Source organism: Camelina sativa, chromosome 17 (genome assembly GCF_030686135.1).
Source record: "Camelina sativa cultivar CO46 ecotype springtype chromosome 17, ASM3068613v1".
NCBI classification, from domain to species: domain Eukaryota; kingdom Viridiplantae; phylum Streptophyta; class Magnoliopsida; order Brassicales; family Brassicaceae; genus Camelina; species Camelina sativa.
This window is the reverse complement of record NC_141896.1, coordinates 22,534,202-22,553,341: the sequence shown is the minus strand read 5'-3', so window position 1 is coordinate 22,553,341 and position 19,140 is coordinate 22,534,202. Positions and strand designations below refer to the sequence as shown.

Genomic DNA, 19,140 nt, shown 5'->3' with positions numbered 1-19,140 from the left:
GCAAATATTGGAGGAGGCGGCGGCTCAGACATGTGCACATCATAAATGGAGTGGTTGAACAAGTGTGATGGCAACACTAAAGGACAGTCGTACGTACCCGTAGTTCTAGCTCTTAGTCGAGAAGGGGAGTGTTTTTTCAGATCTTATGATCAATAAGAAATGAACTTCCAACAAAGAGACTTGGGTTAATATAGGAAGCTTTGCCTACATGTATGTTTGCTTCTTGTATTTACCGCTTCAGAAATTCACAAGTTTTTTGGATTTGTTTTCTTTGATCCTCCTCCTAATTATAATCGTTTGCGTTGGTTTTTTTCTGTACTTTTTTTTTTAAGTTCTGGATAGGGTTTGAGTTAGCCTCGTAGAATTGAGAGTATGTTTGATGGCATTATAGTCCATAGTATGATTATATTCCTCATGGTCAAAGCTTTCGTCTGTATTATACTTTTAACTGTTAACGATAGTATATGTAGTCAGCTCTGATTACAGATGATGGTTCAAAACATTTGATTTATGTATAGATGTTAAGCTAATTAAGATGAACAAAAGATTAGCAAAATGTGTATAGCTGTATTGTTGTGTGACAGAGATTTAATTAATCAAAGATTTGGTAGAGAGAGACCATAATGTTTCTTTTATCTTAGAGGTACTGTGTTTGTATTCTCTCTCTGTTCTGCTCCCACCATGTCTTTGCATGCACTTCCCCAAATCGTTCCCGGCTGTTATATTTAACCAAAAAGCATATAGTCAAGTTAGTTACCGTATGATTATGGAAAAATCCAACCTAAATGCATAGTTTAGTAGATGTTTTTATTCATACCTGAATCTGACTCGACGTAGCTCTCTTGTCCCATCTGCTAATTGTCTGATGGTAATGTAAACACCGGGCTCGTCCTCTTCGATCCACTCAGCCTGCATTTCACTAGCATTGCTCATGGAGGGTGGATCATCTCTTGAAGAAGTGGTGGTTCGTGCTGCATCCATTGGAGGTCCTCCTCCATGATAACTTCCTGGTCCATAGTTGCTAGAACCGCCATAGAAGTGATGCGGGACATTTCCTGGTGGTCTGAAGTTGTGTCTTGGAGTCCAGTCTTTGCTTTCTCTCGCTGAATCCATCTTTGAGTAAGTTGAATCTCTCTGTGACTGAAAAATAAACTTGTGTTTACATTCTTTAGTGAATAAAAGACAAGATTCACAAAGGTTCTTGCCTGAAAAGAAAGACTTAAAATGTAATGGTCAAGATTAAAGACCTGATCTTCGGATCTTGCAGGCGTTTGTAGAGCTTGCCGGTTAAATCTTTGTACATTATAAAGCTCAACGATCTTGTCATAGTTCTCACCCCACCACCGTTGTGCTTGCCACTTATCAAACATCTCCCGGCTTTCAAAAGAGGACACAAGTAATGGTTAGTTTCAGCTTTAGAATGTCATGAAGTGAGATATATCTTAAGTGTCTCAAGCAATGTCCAACTAAACCCACCAACATACATATTCAAACAGTAGACAAGACATACAGATTCTGTTCAAGACTCTGATAAAATGAGCATAGACATAGAGGTTGTTGTTTTGAGTTGTTCAAATACCTGAAGCGGATCCGTTTGAGATCGTTTCCTCCAGTAGGAAGCGAAGCGAATGTGATATGAACACCAGGTTCTACTTGAGCCATCCACTCTTTAGGCCCTTCATCGTCCAGTACCACATCACAAGACTGTGCAGAGATAGATTCCCGATCATTTCCATAGATTGATGTAAATTTTGAGTCCGACCGTCCAGCTGGATGGTGAGAGGAGTTTGTGAAGTCCCAAGCAGGAGTTGAACCCGCACTTCCACCCATGTAAGGATATGGAACACCTTCAGAAGCATTATCATAATCCGGGAAATGTCTAAGTCCTTTCTTTAAGGGGCTGCTAGAGGAACCAGTGCATGGCTTGCATTGTTTATAAGCACCAGAGAATTTTAAAGCCATATCTTTGATCTGCATAACATAATAAATAGGCATCCAAAAAAAAACCAATTAGGCCTTTAACCATGACTAAGTATATTTTTTTAAGCCTAACGAAGTATAAAAGGATGTCTACTATGATGATTGGTCATTCTTAAAAGAACAATCAGTAAAGCTAACATAAGTATTATAAAAATACTTCATCTTGTCTTCTCAGTATGCAAAAACACAATCATACCGGCCCACTCTTTATTTTGAATTTTGTCTTTTGATTTTACTAAAATAGTTACCCCCACCCTTAAACCCTTTCTTTATTTCCTGTCTAGGTAAGAAGAATCTCAATCTACTAAAGCAGGTATTAAGATCAGTCTTAATTAGCAATATTCATCAAAGCATGCATGACCCCATCATAAGCTTTAATCAGCAACTATATAATCCTATAAATTTAAATTGTTGTAGTAGTTGGTTTGACTTTCATGTCTAGTCACGTTAAGGAGGAAACAATCACTGACATAAAAAACTATTAAAAGAGAGAGATCTGGATGCAAGATTCCAAAGTGAAGTGAAGTTGCATCATTGTAAGATCTCTCTGTCCTAAAACAACAGTAGTAACCCTCTATCTATCCTTTGGTAAATAGAATCTCTAAGATAAAAGAAACGAATATGAGTCAATCTATGGACCGTACGTTACTTATATCTAAAGTTTGTTGTTTCACGAGCAAGGGATAAAAAAAAAGCAATAGAATAAAGTGAAAGAAAATTAAAAAAAGCAGAGAAGGATCAACAAAGAAAGAAGAGATTCAGAGAGAGAGAGATAGAGAGAGAGACCTGTATGGTTAGGCTTTTGACGGCTTCTTTAGTATTGGGAGTGGTGCCTCCACGCGCTCCATGTTCAACTTCTTCACCTCCGTCTGCTTTGGTACAAGCTATACAAGAAAACATCTTTGCCCCTCTCTTATTTTTGTGTTTGTGTTTATCTCTGCCTTTTCAGCCCCTATAAAAACCAGAGTCTACTACTTAAAAACACATCTCACAACCAAACCTCTACTACTCTACTCAAAATGAATAATTAAAAAAAAAAAAAAAAAACGTAGAGTAGTGCTAAATCCACAATCCGACATTATAACACGGGTAGAGAGAGCTTATGTAATCATCATAGTACACATTTAAATAAATATAGGGAAAATGATGAGAGTTGTCCTACAATAGTAACAAGACAATTGTAAACATTAGTTAGAGAAGTTGGATACATATAAAAAGAGAAGTTGGATTTTTAAAATTGTCGTTTTCTTATAACGCAACACACAAACAGAAAAGGACAAAGTTGTTGATGACATATCTCTCTAGTCAGGAAACAACTACTACTCATGTTATAAATAGAAAAATGAAACTTGATTGATAAACTCTCATAAAGAACCAATGCTATATAAATATCTCAAGAACTAAATCCATCTATGAACAAAAAAAAAATTTGGGAAATCAATATATGTTTAAATTAGTGGAGTGATCTTGATAGAGACAAAAGTGTTAAAACTACAAGTTACACTTTTCTTTATTAAAAAAAAGAAGTTATAATTAGAACCCAAAAAAAAGAGCTTGGGGATCAGAGGATAGGACCCCAGTGCAAAAAAAAAAAAAAAAATGTGCAAATCCAAACACCTGAAATGGTATATAAAACACATTATTTTACAAGTAATATTATAGTCTAAAGAAGATCATAACAGAGACCAATGGTTCTTTATTCTACTTTAAATGTGTGCAGCAAAGATCCGATCCCTCAACTAACACAAAAGCTCGAAGAATAATTACATTTTTTTATTTTATTTTTTTGCAGTAGCCGAATTTTCTGACATTTTTCAAAAACTTAAATATTATTATGAGTCTACTCAAATAATATGTTCTGATTCCCATCCCCGTGCTTAACACAATTTAGAACCGATGAATTAAAAAAAAATATATAGTAATAATTCGAATCAATGGAAAAGGAAAAATGAAATAAGGTTTTTAACAAGAAAAAGGAATATTGACAGTCACGTGTTAAGAAAAAGAAAAGGAGTTTGGTTACTATATTTAGGGTTTATGAGTGATGATGGACCAATCTAAACCGTGTCGCGACATGAGAAAAGCTCTTTGGATATATATATTCGAAAGTAAACAAAACAAAAATTGCAAAAACATTCGCGAATCACGAAAAAAAAACAACTCTGTTTTGATATATCAAAAGCAAAGGCAAACAAAAAAACTGATACAAAAGCCATTATTATTCTCACCTTAGAAAACGACTCCTTCTTCATGGAATATTTTTTATTTAAAAAAAAAAATCATTTTAATCAAAAAACAAATACCTAAAACATTAAATTTTGATTAGAATGGAATACTACTAACCTTTTATTTTTTCGATATCTGAGAAACAACAAAAAAGTTGACTGGAAGATTTATGTTTTGCTCTATGGAAGGAAGGATTGGTCTATTTAGGACGCCGGCACGAGTGGGGTTCGGCTCTGTGTCTAAGCCTATAAATAGACCATCAATGGCTGCAGAGAGTAAATAGAGAGAGAGATTAGTGTGTTGTGTTGTGTAGTGTTACAGACACAGTAGTTCTGTAATAAATGTATAGTAGAAAACAAAAGGACGAATACAATTTATGATTATTATTATTATTTAGCAGCGTTTTATTTTCTCAAAAAAAAAAAAGGATTAAAAGTAATGGAACAACAATAAATACCGGGAAATTTTTGAATTTATTTTTATTCAAATTGAATGTAACATTTTTTCCTGGAAAGCTTCTGATTAATTGGGTTTAGTGAGAAAATTTTATGGAAACTTATTTGGTTTTTATCAGAGAGAAACGACGAATCGAATCTGTCAAAAAATCAAATCAATCAAAGTGTGACACTGTAATTTAAAAAAAAAAAAAAAAAAAAAAGACAGCAAAAAAAATCTCTCTGAATCTTTCTTTTGTTTTTTTTTTCCGGGACAGTTTTATGAAAAGATCGATCGGTAAAAAAAAAATTCAGTGTCTAATAGTTTCTACAGAACAAGAAAAAACAAAACAAAAAAGAACAAAGTAACGAATCTCTCTGTTTTATTATTTTTCCCGAGAAAATTTCTCATAACACCTCTGTGTAGTAGTACTGACCTGAACGTCTTCTTCTTCGTGTAAAAATGGAATCTGTATTTGAAGCTCCAAATCAAAAAATCTTTAGAAAGTAGAAACCTTCATCTTCTCGGAGATAAATTTTTAACGAGAACGAAGGAACGAAACCGGGTTAAGAATTCGGGTTATCGGGTGACCCGGGAACTGAAACGGAGCTCTGAGTTTTGTTTTGTTTACTTAACTAGAGGACGAAGAGAAAGAGAAGAGACAGAGAGGTTCGAAGAGTATTTATATATCTATTTTTAACGGCGTTAAATGTTTTAAAAGACCGTGACTTAACGGAGTTTGTTTTTTTGGTGTGCCGATGAAAGGTTGGTCTCGGGGAGAGACGGCAGCGAGGGCCCATGTTGTCCACCCGGTGACGGAGATGGCTTACGTGTGCTGTAAGTTGATTACGTGGCGGTTTACCATTGGTTTAAGACAGCTGAAACCGGGTCGGGTTTTGGTCACGATATATTTGACAAGGCTTAGGGAACCGTCGCATCACCATTCGCTTTGCTTTTGTTTTGTCATGTACATGTGTGTGTGTTGTTGTTGTGGGTTCTCTCATCTCATCATCTCTCTCTCTCTTTCTTTTTCTTTTTAGTTATTTAAGATTATTATATACATATGTTTTCATCGTTTTGTCTTGTTTTGGTTATGATCCATGTGTGTGTGACATATTTTTTAATTTTGTTTTATCATGTTTCTACAAAATGAGTAAAGAAGCATCCGCTTGTGATGAATAGAGAGAAACGATGAATTCATAGTGTGAAAGTGTTTCAAGTTGAAGTGTGTTTGCTTAGCTTAGATAGTGTCCCCATCGTGGATTAATGTTGGCATGGTGGATGAGAGAATTTAAGTATGGGATGCATATACAACTATTTCTATTTATTTTTCCACATGTGATGTGGTTTTTTTTGTCATGTTTATTAGGCTAATGTTTATGGTACATTTATGCACTGTAATGCTTTCGAGTGTTTCTTATTTATGTCTTTTTCTTGATTGGTTAACCAAAACTTTCTCTAGTACACAAGATCTTTGCAAAATTGACGTTTAGTTATGTATATATATTTTTTTTTTTATCTCATACCATATGTTATGTAATTTCAAAAATATACTCCGGACAAGCAAACACTTAATTTGATACTTTCACTCAACTATGGGATTATTAAAAGTTAAAGTGTAATGTGAAATGAGTTTTCCGGACAAGCATTCTTAATATTGGGGATAATTAATAATGATGATATATTTGGGATAAAAACAGTGATGGTGGTTATGGTATCATCTAAAGATGCAAAAAAATATTAATAAAGATATTACTTCAATTTTCACTGAACGTTACAATTAACATACTAATCATAAAATTTCCGAAGAAAGTACACAGTTGAACTGGAACTCTATAACAAATTAAAAATCATATTTAGCTATAACATAAAAGGTTAATCACCATGCATGAGAAGTTTCACATAATCATATGTAGCTTGAAAGTAAGTATGTATAGTCCGAATCATTTAAAAATTGTAGGATAATATGATGGTGAACGAGCTTGACTTTACTTAGTCGTGTTGTTCATCGATTTTTTTTTCGTTCTTTTAGATAAAAATTGTAGAAAAAAAACTCACTTGATTCCTATATATAAAAAGATGCATGGTAGGTTGATTCGTTCTTTGGGAGGTTGCTACTTTGGAGGCTATTGGCAAGAAGATTGGTATCATCCGGGATATTGATGAAGAATCTGGCAGTGTTTGTGTTACTGTCAATGATTTTAATCCCATTGTTTTCCAGTTGTTGGTGCCGTTTGAATCTGGAGATGAAGTGGTGGTGACTCTCGAGTATGAGAAGCTTTCTGGCTTTTGTGGGATTTGTTCTCGTCTTACACATGATGAGAAATCTTGTCCAGAGAAGATTAAGGATGTTGGGAAGCAGGTCTTAGATCAGCAAACTGACAAGAGAGGAGCTCAGTGACAACAAGGTAGTGGGAATCCAGGGGGTTTTCATTCTGATGGGGGTTGGGAGAAACCGAGGAAGGTTGTGAAGCGAGCTTTGGACTTCCAAGCCTTTGAGTTTACTGCTGGTGCGAGTGGGGCGGGTCCTTATCAGCAGGCTCGATCCCATGGTTCAGTTCGAGATCAGAAAAGGACGTATAGTGCAGTTACAAGGGATTCGGGAGATAAGCGAGAGGTTCAAAGGGGACAAGGGAGCTATTTGGGACAGGTTAACTCTTTCCCTCTTAACCGTAAGGGGAAAGGGAAGGCTTGGCCAAAACCACTTTACAAGGCTAAAAGTGGTCTCATTGAGAAGCAATCTCAAGTGTTGATGGGTGATGGTTCTGAAGCGATTGATCAGGGGACTGCTCAACAAGAAACAGCTATGGAGAGTTCACCTTCTCACGGGATTAACCAGGATTTGATAGGATCAGAGTTTGATGAGGCAAACGATGATCTTCTTGAGGAAGGTGACAATTTGTTTGCTAATCCTCCAGAAGAGGGGGAGATTGCGGCCTCACAAACCACTGGGGGCTTGGGAGATGTGGGTGCGGGTGAGTTTGCCCTCAATGTGGAGGATCTGAAAGGTATTTCCTCTTCCTCCTTATTGCTTGATCTGGACGTGAATGTAGTTCAATCTGCTCTGCAAGAGGTCACCATAAGCACTAAGAGAGATAAGGGGTTACGGAGACCTACTACTATATCTAAAAAAGTAGTTAGAAACCCTAGTTTGATTTTAGCATCCCCTGGTAAACGTTTGCTAGCTAAAGCTTTATCTAAACCTGCAGGTGAAGGTAACAAACAGACTGGGAGGGGGAAAGAAGGGATCAAGGCTGGGAATGGCAAGTCTGCTGGCATTGGAGTAAGACCAGCGAAAACAGGGATGGGGGCTCTCCCGAAACCGCCGGCTAAAACGTGAAGGTCCTTAGTTGGAACTGTCAGGGCATTGGGGTTGATCTGACAGAGAATTATTTGGGGGATTTGTGGAGGAAGCATCGACCAGATATTTTGTTTTTATCAAAGACAAAAAAATGTTCTTCTTATTTACAAAAATTTCAATCTAAATTTGGTTTTAATAAATTGTTTACTGTTGAACCCCGAGGGGCTAGTGGTGGTTTGGTTTTATTTTATAAGGATGAAATAAATCTTTCAGTTCTATTTCATAATGACCGTATAATTGATACAAAAGCTGTTTTTGGTCATCATTTGGTTTATTTATCTTTTGTTTATGGTGACCCGGTTCCCCAACATCGCGGAAAAGTGTGGGACAAATTAACGGATATTGGATCTTTTCGCATTGATCCTTGGTTTCTTACTGGAGACTTTAATGAATTAATTGGTAATCATGAGAAGCAGGGTGGTGCCTTGCGGTCAGCTTCTTCCTTCAAACCTTTTATTTCAATGATTAAGGATTGTGGGTTGCTTGAATTTCCATGTTATGGGGATCAATTATCCTGGCGTGGGAATCGGTGTAATAATCAAGTGATTCGTTGCCGACTAGACCGGGCTTTAGGTAATGAAGACTGGCATGCTCTCTATCCCAACTCGAAAGTAGAGTATTTGGAGATGATAGGTTCGGATCATAGTCCAATCTTAGCAACTTGTTTGACGGCGGTCCGAAGGAGGCAAAGACAATTTCGGTTTGATAAGCGGTGGTTGGGAAGGAGGGCTTAGCTGGAGCGGTTGAGTTTGGATGGAATCGTACACGGAATTTTAGGACTCCGGGTTTTGTTGATAAAATAAGGAACTGTAGGAATTCAATTTCCTGGTGGAGGAAAAATAATGTCAGGACTGGTCCATCGGTTATTTCTTCTTTGAAGACTGCTCTGCATGATGCGAAGATGGATGATTCGGTTTCACTGGAAGATATTCGGGGAATTGAGAGGAAATTGAAAGAGGCATACAGGGATGAGGAGATTTATTGGCAACAAAAGAGCAGAAAATTTCGGTTAAGAGTTGGGGATAAAAATACATCATATTTCCATGCATCCACTAAACAAAGGCGGGTTCGGAATAGGATAATTGGTTTATTTGGTGCAAATAATGTTTGGGATGAATCAGCGTCGGGTATGGAACATATAGCTACAACATATTTTGAGGATCTGTTCAAGAAATCCGACGGTGGAGGTATTTCTGAGATGCTCCAAGCAATTGATCCGAAAGTTACGGCAGGTATGAACAGAGATCTTATCCGGGATATCTCGGAAAGGGAAGTCAGACAAGCTTTGTTTGCTATGCATCCGGAGAAAACTCCAGGTCCTGATGGGATGACATCTTTGTTCTTTCAAAGATTCTGGTCTTCTCTCAAAGGAGATTTAGTGGCTTTAATTGCTGAGTTTTTTCGCACTGGCAGTTTTGATCCGCTTTTAAATGAGACTAATATATGTCTTATTCCTAAAGTGGATCGGCCTCAGCGGATGACGGAGTTTAGGCCTATAAGCCTATGTAATGTAAGCTATAAGATTATTTCAAAAGTGTTGTGTTTCCGTTTAAAACGCCTATTGCCTCGCTTGATTTCAGAAACACAATAAGCTTTTGTTTCTGGACGGTTAATTACTGATAACATCCTGGTGGCTCAGGAGATGTTCCACGGATTAAATACTAATAGTCGGTGTAATTCGGAATTTTTGGCATTTAAAACGGATATGGGTAAGGCATATGATCGGGTAGAGTGGGATTTTCTAGAGGCGGTTCTGGTCAAGTTGGGATTTGATAGGAAATGGATTTCGTGGATTATGTGGTGTGTATCGTCGGTCTCGTACCAAGTTCTTCTGAATGGTCAGCCCAGAGGTTTTATTAGACCTCAGAGGGGGTTACGACAAGGGGATCAACTATCACCATATTTATTTATCCTTTGCACATAAGTCTTGATAGCTAATATTAAGAAGGCTGAAAGGGAGGAAAAATTGACGGGTATTACTATCGCCCGTGATAGTCCTACTGTTTCGCATTTGCTGTTTGTAGATGATAGTCTGTTTTTTGTAAAGCAACTTTCCAGGAGTGTAGGACGGTTATGGATATAATCGGTTCCTATGGCAAAGCTTCAGGTCAAGAGGTTAATTTGACTACATCATCTATTATGTTTGGGAAAAAGGTTACTACGGATATTCGATCCCAGTTAAAATCCGTTATTGGGATTGATAAGGAGGGAGGCATGGGTTCTTACTTGGGTATCCCTGAGAATCTTCAAGGTTTGAAAACTAAGGTTTTTAGCTACGTTAAGGATCGGCTCGATGATCGTGTAAATGGCTGGTCTGCAAAGTGTCTGTCGAAGGGTTTGGAAAACCTAAAAACACTATTTATATGTCCTAAAACACGTCAGGGACTTGTTTTGCAATTATGGAAAACTTTGGGGCAGATTTGTAAAACTTCCAAATTTGTGATTCTTCATCGCCTAAAGAGGGTGTCGATCGATGCTAAGGCAGTGTCGATCGACACTCCCTCTCTGTTCTGACTCCAAGTTCTTTTCCTCCGAATTATTGCTCCAAACTGATCCAAATCGCTCCACTTTGCTCCATCCATGCTAAAAACCTGTAAAGACTCAAAAACAATCTAGAAACAAATGAAAAGACACTAAAAGACTCCTTATATCATGGTTAAAAACCACAAAAACCATGATATATCAACTCCCCCAGACTTAGCCTTTGCTTGCCCTCAAGCAAAACAAAAACTTAGACCTGTGAAAGAAGTTTGAAAACAGGGAACTCACTCAATTGCATGATGATTCTTATTTGCACTCTTCATTTACCTGACTCAAGAACTTACTTCTTATACTTAACCATGATAAACATCAACATTCCTTACTCAAATCCCACAATCCTCTGGAATCTCTGAAATCTCCATTGTCATCTCATTAGTCAATATTAAAGCACAAATAAGGTGAATTCTTACCTTGGATGTATTGATCAGTGGCATGTGGACTCTCTTCAGGCAAGACATTCTTCTTACATCTCCTTTCCTCTTCCTTTTCTCACTTCCATTTTTTTTTTTTTTTTTTTTTGGATATAATTTTTTTTTAAGCAAAGGTGTAGCGAATACCGGGGTCATCGGTAATTTACCTACCCCTCGCTTCCAAGCTTTGTGTGATCATTTGACTCAAGAGTAGAATAATGAGGTCACTGGTAATTTACCTACCTCTCTAAACTGATCAAAATCATCTCATCTTTTATTCTCTTTATATTTTTTTTAAAAGCACTGAAGGGAAGAGAGAGGGGAGAAATACTTTGAAAAATTGCATTGTCTTGTATGGCCTGAAGAAGAAGTCTAGTCCACTGATTTCCAACCCCAAAGTAAGAGATTAAGTCCGGTTAAAATCCTGATAAAAGTTGAGACAACGTTAGATCAATCAGATATCCATTGAATAAGGGCTTTCAGGATTGTTGATAAGGCTCATAGTCTTTCTAAGCTTCAGTTCTGAGATCAAGCATAAACAAATAATCATTAGAGTGTTAGCCAAATAAGAGAAATCATTAGTCAAGATCATAATTCCCAAAGACAAAAAGAAAAATTTTGAAAAATTTGACTCAAACTTTATGGTTTTGACTGACATAACTGAAACTCAAAAACAAAAAAAACATAGTTAGTAACTAACCTCCCCCAGACTTAAACAACACTGTCCCCAGTGTTATCAAGTAAGAGGAAAGCAAAAATAAAATAAAATAAATAAAAATCAAAAGCAAAAGAAAAAGAAAAACCTACCAGTGGGTTGCCTCCCACTAAGTGCTTGTTTTCAGTCATTAGCTTGACTGTGTTGGAGTTCAGGCATCCGTAGGAGCAAAACATTGCATTGAAGTCCTCTTCATCCAAGGTGGTGTATAAGCTTTAGGTGCATGAGGCTTGCCAAGGATGTTAGGAACAGGACCAGGACAGGACTTAGGTATGGGAGGGTATCTTTTCTGTCCTGCAAAATCATCAACAGAAGAAACAAGCGCTCTACGATAATCTCGTGGCTTGGTTAACTGCAAAACAGTTTTATCTCTTTGAAATTCTTGTTGATGATAGGAGGAAGTTTAGGATAAGAAGATGCATACCTTGGCCTTACCTGAGGGCTCTGGAGTGTGGATTGATGACTCTTCTGTTTGGGAATAGGTTTCTGACTTGGAGCATCAGTTTTGGACAAGCTTTGTCGCGGTCGTGGAGGGGTGTCGATCGATACTCTCTTGGTGGCATCGATCGACACTGAGCCTGATGCTCGTATTGCAGAAACTTTTTCAACAGAAAAAGTCTGTCCATCAATAGTAGGAGCCCTCCTCAATGTATCCATCTCAAAACTCATACTCAAACCATCCACATCCAGTGCTATGTGTCCCTTCTTCACATCAATGACTGCACCAGCTGTAGCCAAGAAAGATCTTCCTAAGATGAGAGGATCTTTAGGCTCTTGGTCATACTTCAGCACCACAAAGTCAGTAGGTATCAAGAAATTTCCAACCTTAACTGGAATATCCTCTAAAACACCTTCAGGAGTTCTTCGGGAGCGATCAGCCAAGATAAGAGAAATCTGAGTTGGCTTGAATTCTGTCATCCCAAGTCTCACAGCAACAGAATGTGGCATCAAGTTGATGCTAGAACCAAGGTCACAAAGTGAGTGTGCAAACCTTCCTGTAGAGATAGAGCGATCAAGTACAAAGCTTCCAGGATCTGGTAACTTCTTAGCAGTCTTACATTGAATGATTGCACTCACTTCCTTAGAGACAACCACCTCCTGCTTCTTCTCTTTCTTCTTCTGTACAGGCTGGTTCAACAGAATTGCACTGACATCTTTTGTAAGAAGTGCTCCTTCTTCAGGGCTCAAACCATTGGATACCATTCTCCTCACATACCGCTTAAGAGGTGGTGAAAGCTTTACTGCATCAATTAAAGGCATCTCAATCATCACCTTGTCCATCATTGCTTTGCATCTAGCTTCCTCCATCTCTTGCTTAGACTTTATTGGCTTGGGAAAAGGAACCTTAGGCTTGTAGACCCTTTCAACTGTTGGAACCTGAGATTTCGCAGCTTTTGGTTCCGTCTGAGATGAGTGTCGATCGACACCCAGGTGGTGTCGATCGATGCCATCATCTGAAACCGAGAGATTGGCCGATTTTTCTCCTTGTTCTGCAGAAAAAATTTCACCATCATCTTCATCTCTCACTGATATGGCACTGCAAGCATGTCTGGGGTTTGACTCAGTTCTTGCTGGAAGATAATTCTCTTGCCGTTTTACAGACCCAGCAGTCTGTGCAACTTGAACCTCCAGCTTCTTAACATGAACATTCAATGCTTCTATCTTTCCATTCAGCTCAGTGTAGACATTGTCAATCTTTCCATTGAATGTCACTGTCAAATTCTCTTGTCCTTGCAAAAGCTGCTCAAGCATGGCTTCCATTCTACTCTCTGAAGAATTCTTAGGAGGTGGAGACTGATAAGATGAGTTCCCATAGGTCCTTGTATAGCCATTGTTTTGTTGCTGCTTCTGGTCACCATTGTAAGGTCTGTTTCCTTGCTGATTACCGAATCTCTGTCCCTGATTCCCATAGACATAGTTCACATCTTCCTCTTGGTGTCCTTGATCAGGTTCTGGCTCATATGTCTCAACCTCAGCAGCAAAATGAACAGATTTCTTACCCAAAAGGAGATTATGCACTGAATCCAGCTTAGCATTAACAGAAGCTAACTGGTTTGAATCAAATCCTCCATGCAATCTCTTCCTTTCAGCATCTGCTCCCTTAGTGCTATTGCTAGAAGCTAAATTCTCAATCAAAACTTCAGCGTCTTCTGGAAATCTTGTTTTGAAGTTTCCATGACTTGCAGCATCCAAAGCTAACTGATACTTTCAGTCACACCCTCTGAAGAAGATACTCAACAGTTGTACCCTTGAAAAACCATGGTGTGGACAGTCCCTCTGATAAGCTTTGAATCTCACCCAAGCTGCCTTGAAAGCTTCATCTGGTCTTTGCTTGAAAGTGGATAGCTTGACTCTCAACTTATCTGACATTGCATAATCATAGAAATGGTTGAGGAAAGCCACTTTGACTTGTTGCCAAGATGTCAAAGATCCAGCTGGCAACTGCTTCAACCACTGAGATGCCTCTCCTGCAAGTGAGTATGGGAAGAGCTTGCAGAATATGAAGTCCTCAGTCACTCCACTAGCCTTGATACTGGTCACAAGATCCTCAAAATGCTCAATATGGTCCAGAGGCTTCTCATTGGGCAAAGCAGAGAAAGGTCTCTGCCCAACTAGTTGAAAGTACGCAGGTTTCAACTCAAAATCATTCCTCTGAAAAGGGGGAGGAACAATAGCAGACCGGTTCTCATACACCAGATCAGTCTGATTGTAGTCAGCAATGATCCTGATCAGATCCCGGTTGTTCTCCTGTCGTCGAACTGGGTTATGTACGTGGTTGGCAGCTCCACGCACGTCTGCAGGTTGGTGTCGATCGATGCCACCTGGTTGGTGTCGATCGACACCCAGATCCGGATTATCAACGACACCAGCTTGCTGGTTCACAACAGCCTGCTCGTTGACAACAGGTTCAGGGATCACGTTCCTTTCTGCATCAAGCTTTTGGCCATGCTCATTGCGCAAGTGGCCCTCTTGATCCCTCAAAACACCAGCCTCATCACGCATAAGAATGATTGTATTAACCATCTTCAGAGATTTAGCTGCCTTTCTGTTCTCACGTTCCAGTTTTCCCAACTCTTTGTTTGTCAAATTCAAAGTAGGACCAGATTTGTTGCTCCTTGTGTGAGGTCTAGGAGGCATGCACCTGAAACACCAAAGAGAAGAAAAACAAAAACGTGTAAGCAGAAAATAAAAAGAAAAGTTTAGACGAAATTAAAAACTTAAATCTAATGGTAGATCAGAGAGTCCCCGACAACGGCGCTAAAATTTGATAGAATGAAACTTGAGGGTTTGGAAAACCTAAAAACACTATTTATATGTCCTAAAACACGTCAGGGACTTGTTTTGCAATTATGGAAAACTTTGGGGCAGATTTGTAAAACTTCCAAATTTGTGATTCTTCATCGCCTAAAGAGGGTGTCGATCGATGCTAAGGCAGTGTCGATCGACACTCCCTCTCTGTTCTGACTCCAAGTTCCTTTCCTCCAAATTATTGCTCCAAATTGATCCAAATCGCTCCACTTTGCTCCATCCATGCTAAAAACCTGTAAAGACTCAAAAACAATCTAGAAACAAATGAAAAGACACTAAAAGACTCCTTATATCATGGTTAAAAACCACAAAAACCATGATATATCAGGTATCCCTGAGAATCTTCAAGGTTCAAAAACTAAGGTTTTTAGCTACGTTAAGGATCGGCTTGATGATCGTGTAAATGGCTGGTCTGCAAAGTGTCTGTCGAAGGGCGGAAAGAAAATTATGATTAAATCAGTGGCTTTGGCATTACCGACCCATGTTATGTCGTGCTATAAACTACCTCAGGAATTGACTTCTAAGTTGACAAGTGCAATTTCCACCTTTTGGTGGAAATCCAATAATAAAGCTCGTGGTATGCATTGGGTTGCGTGGGACAAATTATGTAAAGATAAAGTTGAAGGGGGACTTGGCTTCCGAGCTCTGGAACAATTTAATGAGGCTATGTTGGCCAAACAGTTTTGGCGTCTAATCCACTATCCAACGTCTTTAATGGCTAAGGTGATGAAAAGTCGATATTTTAGGAACAAACATCCTCTTATGGCAAAAAAACCATATAACCCGTCTTTTGCTTGGAGAAATATTTATTCCACCAAGGGTTTGGTGGATCAGGGGGCGCGATGGGCGGTAGGCACCGGTAAATCCATCTCGGTTTGGCGTGATCCATGGATTCCGGATACTTGTCCTAGACCAGCGAATGGTCGAGGGAAGATGTGGCTTCCGAGTTTAATGGTTAATCATTTAATTAATCCGGCGACTAAGGATTGGCATTTACCTACTTTGGAGGAGTTTTTTGATCCGGGGGATATACAACTAATTCGGAGTATGCCGGTTAGTAGAACGCATCAACCGGATAGATTAATATGGCATTATACTAAATCTGGGAAATATTCCGTCAAATCAGGATACCGGATAGCTCGGGAATTGATTACGGATGTAGAGTATGGGCCGACGTGTACGGCTTTGCGGCCCCAATCGTGGAAACTTGATGTACCCTCCAAAATCCAACACTTTTTTTGGCAGATTGGTTCAGGTACTTTACCTGTGTTAGAGCGTCTTGCACATCGGGGGGTTCGGTGTGACACCGTGTGTAAGAGATGTGGGTCTGCAGTGGAAACTATAAATCACACGCTCTTTGAGTGCCCTAGGTCTCGATGTATTTGGGAGTTGTCCCCTATCCGGTTGGACCCGGGGGGTTTTCCATACACATCGATTTATGCAAATTTAGATTTTATTTTTTGGCGGGCGTCATTGCATTCTGGGGTTTCGGATATAGGACTTCAACTACCTTGGATTATTTGGTCAATTTGGAAAGATAGGAATAAGAAAGTGTTCCAGGGAGTTGAGGTAGAACCTCTTGAGATCTTGAATCAAGCGGCTACGGATAAACTATTGTGGGAAGAGGCCAAGTCTTTCTCGGTGAATTTTCTGGATCCTCCGTCCTTTTCGGAGGACAGGGGTAACTCTCCCCGATGCCAATTCGATGGTTCTTGGAAAGGTACAGACCCCTACCAGGGTTTGGGATGGTGGTTTTGTAATGGAGATCTTAAAACGATCCTTTTGGGAGCACGGAGCCACCGTCGGAGTATATCCCCTCTTCATGCAGAATTACAAGCGCTGATCTGGGCAATGGAGTCCTTACTGGTGGCGGGAGTAGATTGTCAGGCTTTTGAGACGGATAGTGTCGAGTTAGTAGCGATGGTGCAGACGCCGGAAGACTGGCCGGCTTTTTCTAATCTGCTGGAGGATTTCTTTTTGCTTCGAAGTTCCTATTCCTCCTTCAGCCTCACCAAGATTCCACGAGATGCAAATGCCCGAGCTGATTGCCTAGCTCGATCTTCACGATCTCTATCTTCAGAATCTGACTTTGTAAACTCGTATCCTCCTGTTTGGGCAACCAATCTTGGAGTTCTATTTTAACTATTATAGTCTGGTTGAAAAAAAAAAAAAAAAATGCATGGTAAACTAAAACACAAACTTTTGATTATAAAATTACTAAATATTAGTAGGCATTAGGAGATCCTTCTCCTAAGTTTCATAGGCTTATAATATCGTTAACGTTAATTCGCGGTTAAGTAATAGGCATTAGACTTCTCTGTCATAATATATGATTTATGATCACGTTAAAGTTGTACATGAACTAACTAGTTGTGTAAATCCGTACACTAAGTAAGCTAATTAGTTAATCCTTTTATAACAAATTTTGAATTAAGCAAACAATGATTTAACATCACTATAAAAAAAAAACATCGTAGTCAATTCCTCTAAATTCTTACATAAACCAAAATAAATTTGTCAATACCTACATAAAGTCATAAACTAATACACTTTAATGAAAAAATATGTATATATATAAATCAGTTTAATAAATTTTAAAATTATTATTTTAGTTTGTGGATGATATTACATCAGTAAAATTAAGACGAAGTTCTTTTAGGATGGATCGTTTATCAAATTTTATGATCAATACCAAAGTTTGTTAGTTTGTCCTAATCACTGAAGTTTTGTATGTGAAACAAAATGAAAATTTATATACTGAATATTACTATACTATAAATAGTAAAAAATTACAGTAAATATTTATGATTTATTTTGTTGTTCAACTTTTCTTCTGATCAAACATCCAGTAGTATATTTTACTACAAGCATCTAACTAATTTTTTTTTTATTGATCGAACTGTCGTTTGATCTGTTATCATAAACATGGAAACTTGATCTAAGGTGCAGTGTATAAAAGCAATTTAGTTTAAGCATGTTCGACGATGCTAAACTTTCTTAAAAAGAAATAAAATCAGACATCAATATAAAATGCATCTCTTTAACCCAAAACGTTGGGGGTGGGAACTTGGCTTTATTCCTGGGGCTAACCTGTCTTTAAGCAAAGAATGCTTCGAACAGAGGGACAGCAAAACTCCAAATAAAATATCCAATACATATATGAGCATGAGTGAGAAAAATAATATTAATGCCATATATATATATATATATATATATGTGTGTAGTAATTGTAATACAAAATTTCTGTGATTTAAGCTCTATATATACATATATATATATGTTAATCATTTTAAGAAATTCTATCAAAACCTAAATTTTTATGACATCTTGGGTTCAAAGCTTATATTTTTGGTTATTACTATAACATAATAGTTTAAGTCGAAAATATCTATTTTTTATTAAAGAACTGCATCAACTTTGAATATATATAATTTTTTAATTAATCTTTCAATGAAGAAGAGATGTACGAGAGATCGAAAGGTTTTGCAAACAAATAGACTATAGACAAACATTTGAAAAATAATATATTATATGGTAAAATACAAATTGTTTTAACGTTTATTATAGTTGAGACTTGAGAGATTTGATTAATTTGCAAGAAAAGTATAGTCAATGTCCCCAAAAACGTTTCCCATCTTGTCTTACATCATATTTTGTCTTTTAGATTTGTTTTACTTATAAAAATTACTAACATGTTTTTCAGCTTTAGGGCTTTTATTTTATTTTTTACGTTCCGTTTTAGACATCTTTTCATTTTTCACTACATATATAGTTAATTAGATCAGATTCCATTTATGTATAAGAAAACATTTGAATATCATAATATTCATGTAAATTAAATTCCTAAACTACCATCTTTTTAATTTTGTTTTAAACTACCATCAAAATCTTCAAATTTCCAACAATATATTACAATGCACTTGTGTTAATATAGGTTTATCTAAAACAATATTTTTTTTTTTTTTTTTGACAACAAATACAAGATTGGCTCAAACGAGCCAATGTGAAGGAAAATCGTTAACAAAGGTAATTAACTGCGGTGAAGTACGAGCACGCGGTGCAAGATTATCCGCGTTACCATTCTGGGAGCGTGGGACGTAGACCAAAGAAAAGGAAGTAAACTCCTCCTTATCCATCTGTATGCCCTCTAAATATGGTGCGAA

The 19,140-nt window shown here is 37.8% G+C and overlaps 2 protein-coding genes across 2 annotated transcripts; one reads left to right on the top strand and one right to left on the bottom strand.

Annotated features, from left to right (window-relative positions):
• Positions 1-415: 415 nt before the first annotated feature.
• On the bottom strand, positions 416-5,297 carry LOC104757557 (protein BREVIS RADIX-like). The gene is made up of 7 exons (XM_010480308.3): positions 5,078-5,297; positions 4,324-4,472; positions 2,767-2,932; positions 1,580-1,971; positions 1,248-1,377; positions 818-1,140; positions 416-716 (listed from the first exon to the last, which is right to left on the bottom strand). Exons 3-7 carry the CDS (start codon positions 2,878-2,880, stop codon positions 638-640), a joined length of 1,038 nt encoding a protein of 345 aa, XP_010478610.1. The 5' UTR covers positions 2,881-2,932; positions 4,324-4,472; positions 5,078-5,297; the 3' UTR covers positions 416-637.
• Positions 5,298-8,903: 3,606 nt separating this feature from the next.
• Positions 8,904-17,119, top strand: LOC147924198 (uncharacterized). Its single transcript, XM_087496663.1, has 3 exons — positions 8,904-9,512; positions 10,061-10,337; positions 15,306-17,119. Exons 1-3 carry the CDS (start codon positions 8,904-8,906, stop codon positions 17,117-17,119), a joined length of 2,700 nt encoding a protein of 899 aa, XP_087352789.1.
• The last annotated feature ends 2,021 nt before the right edge of the window (positions 17,120-19,140 follow it).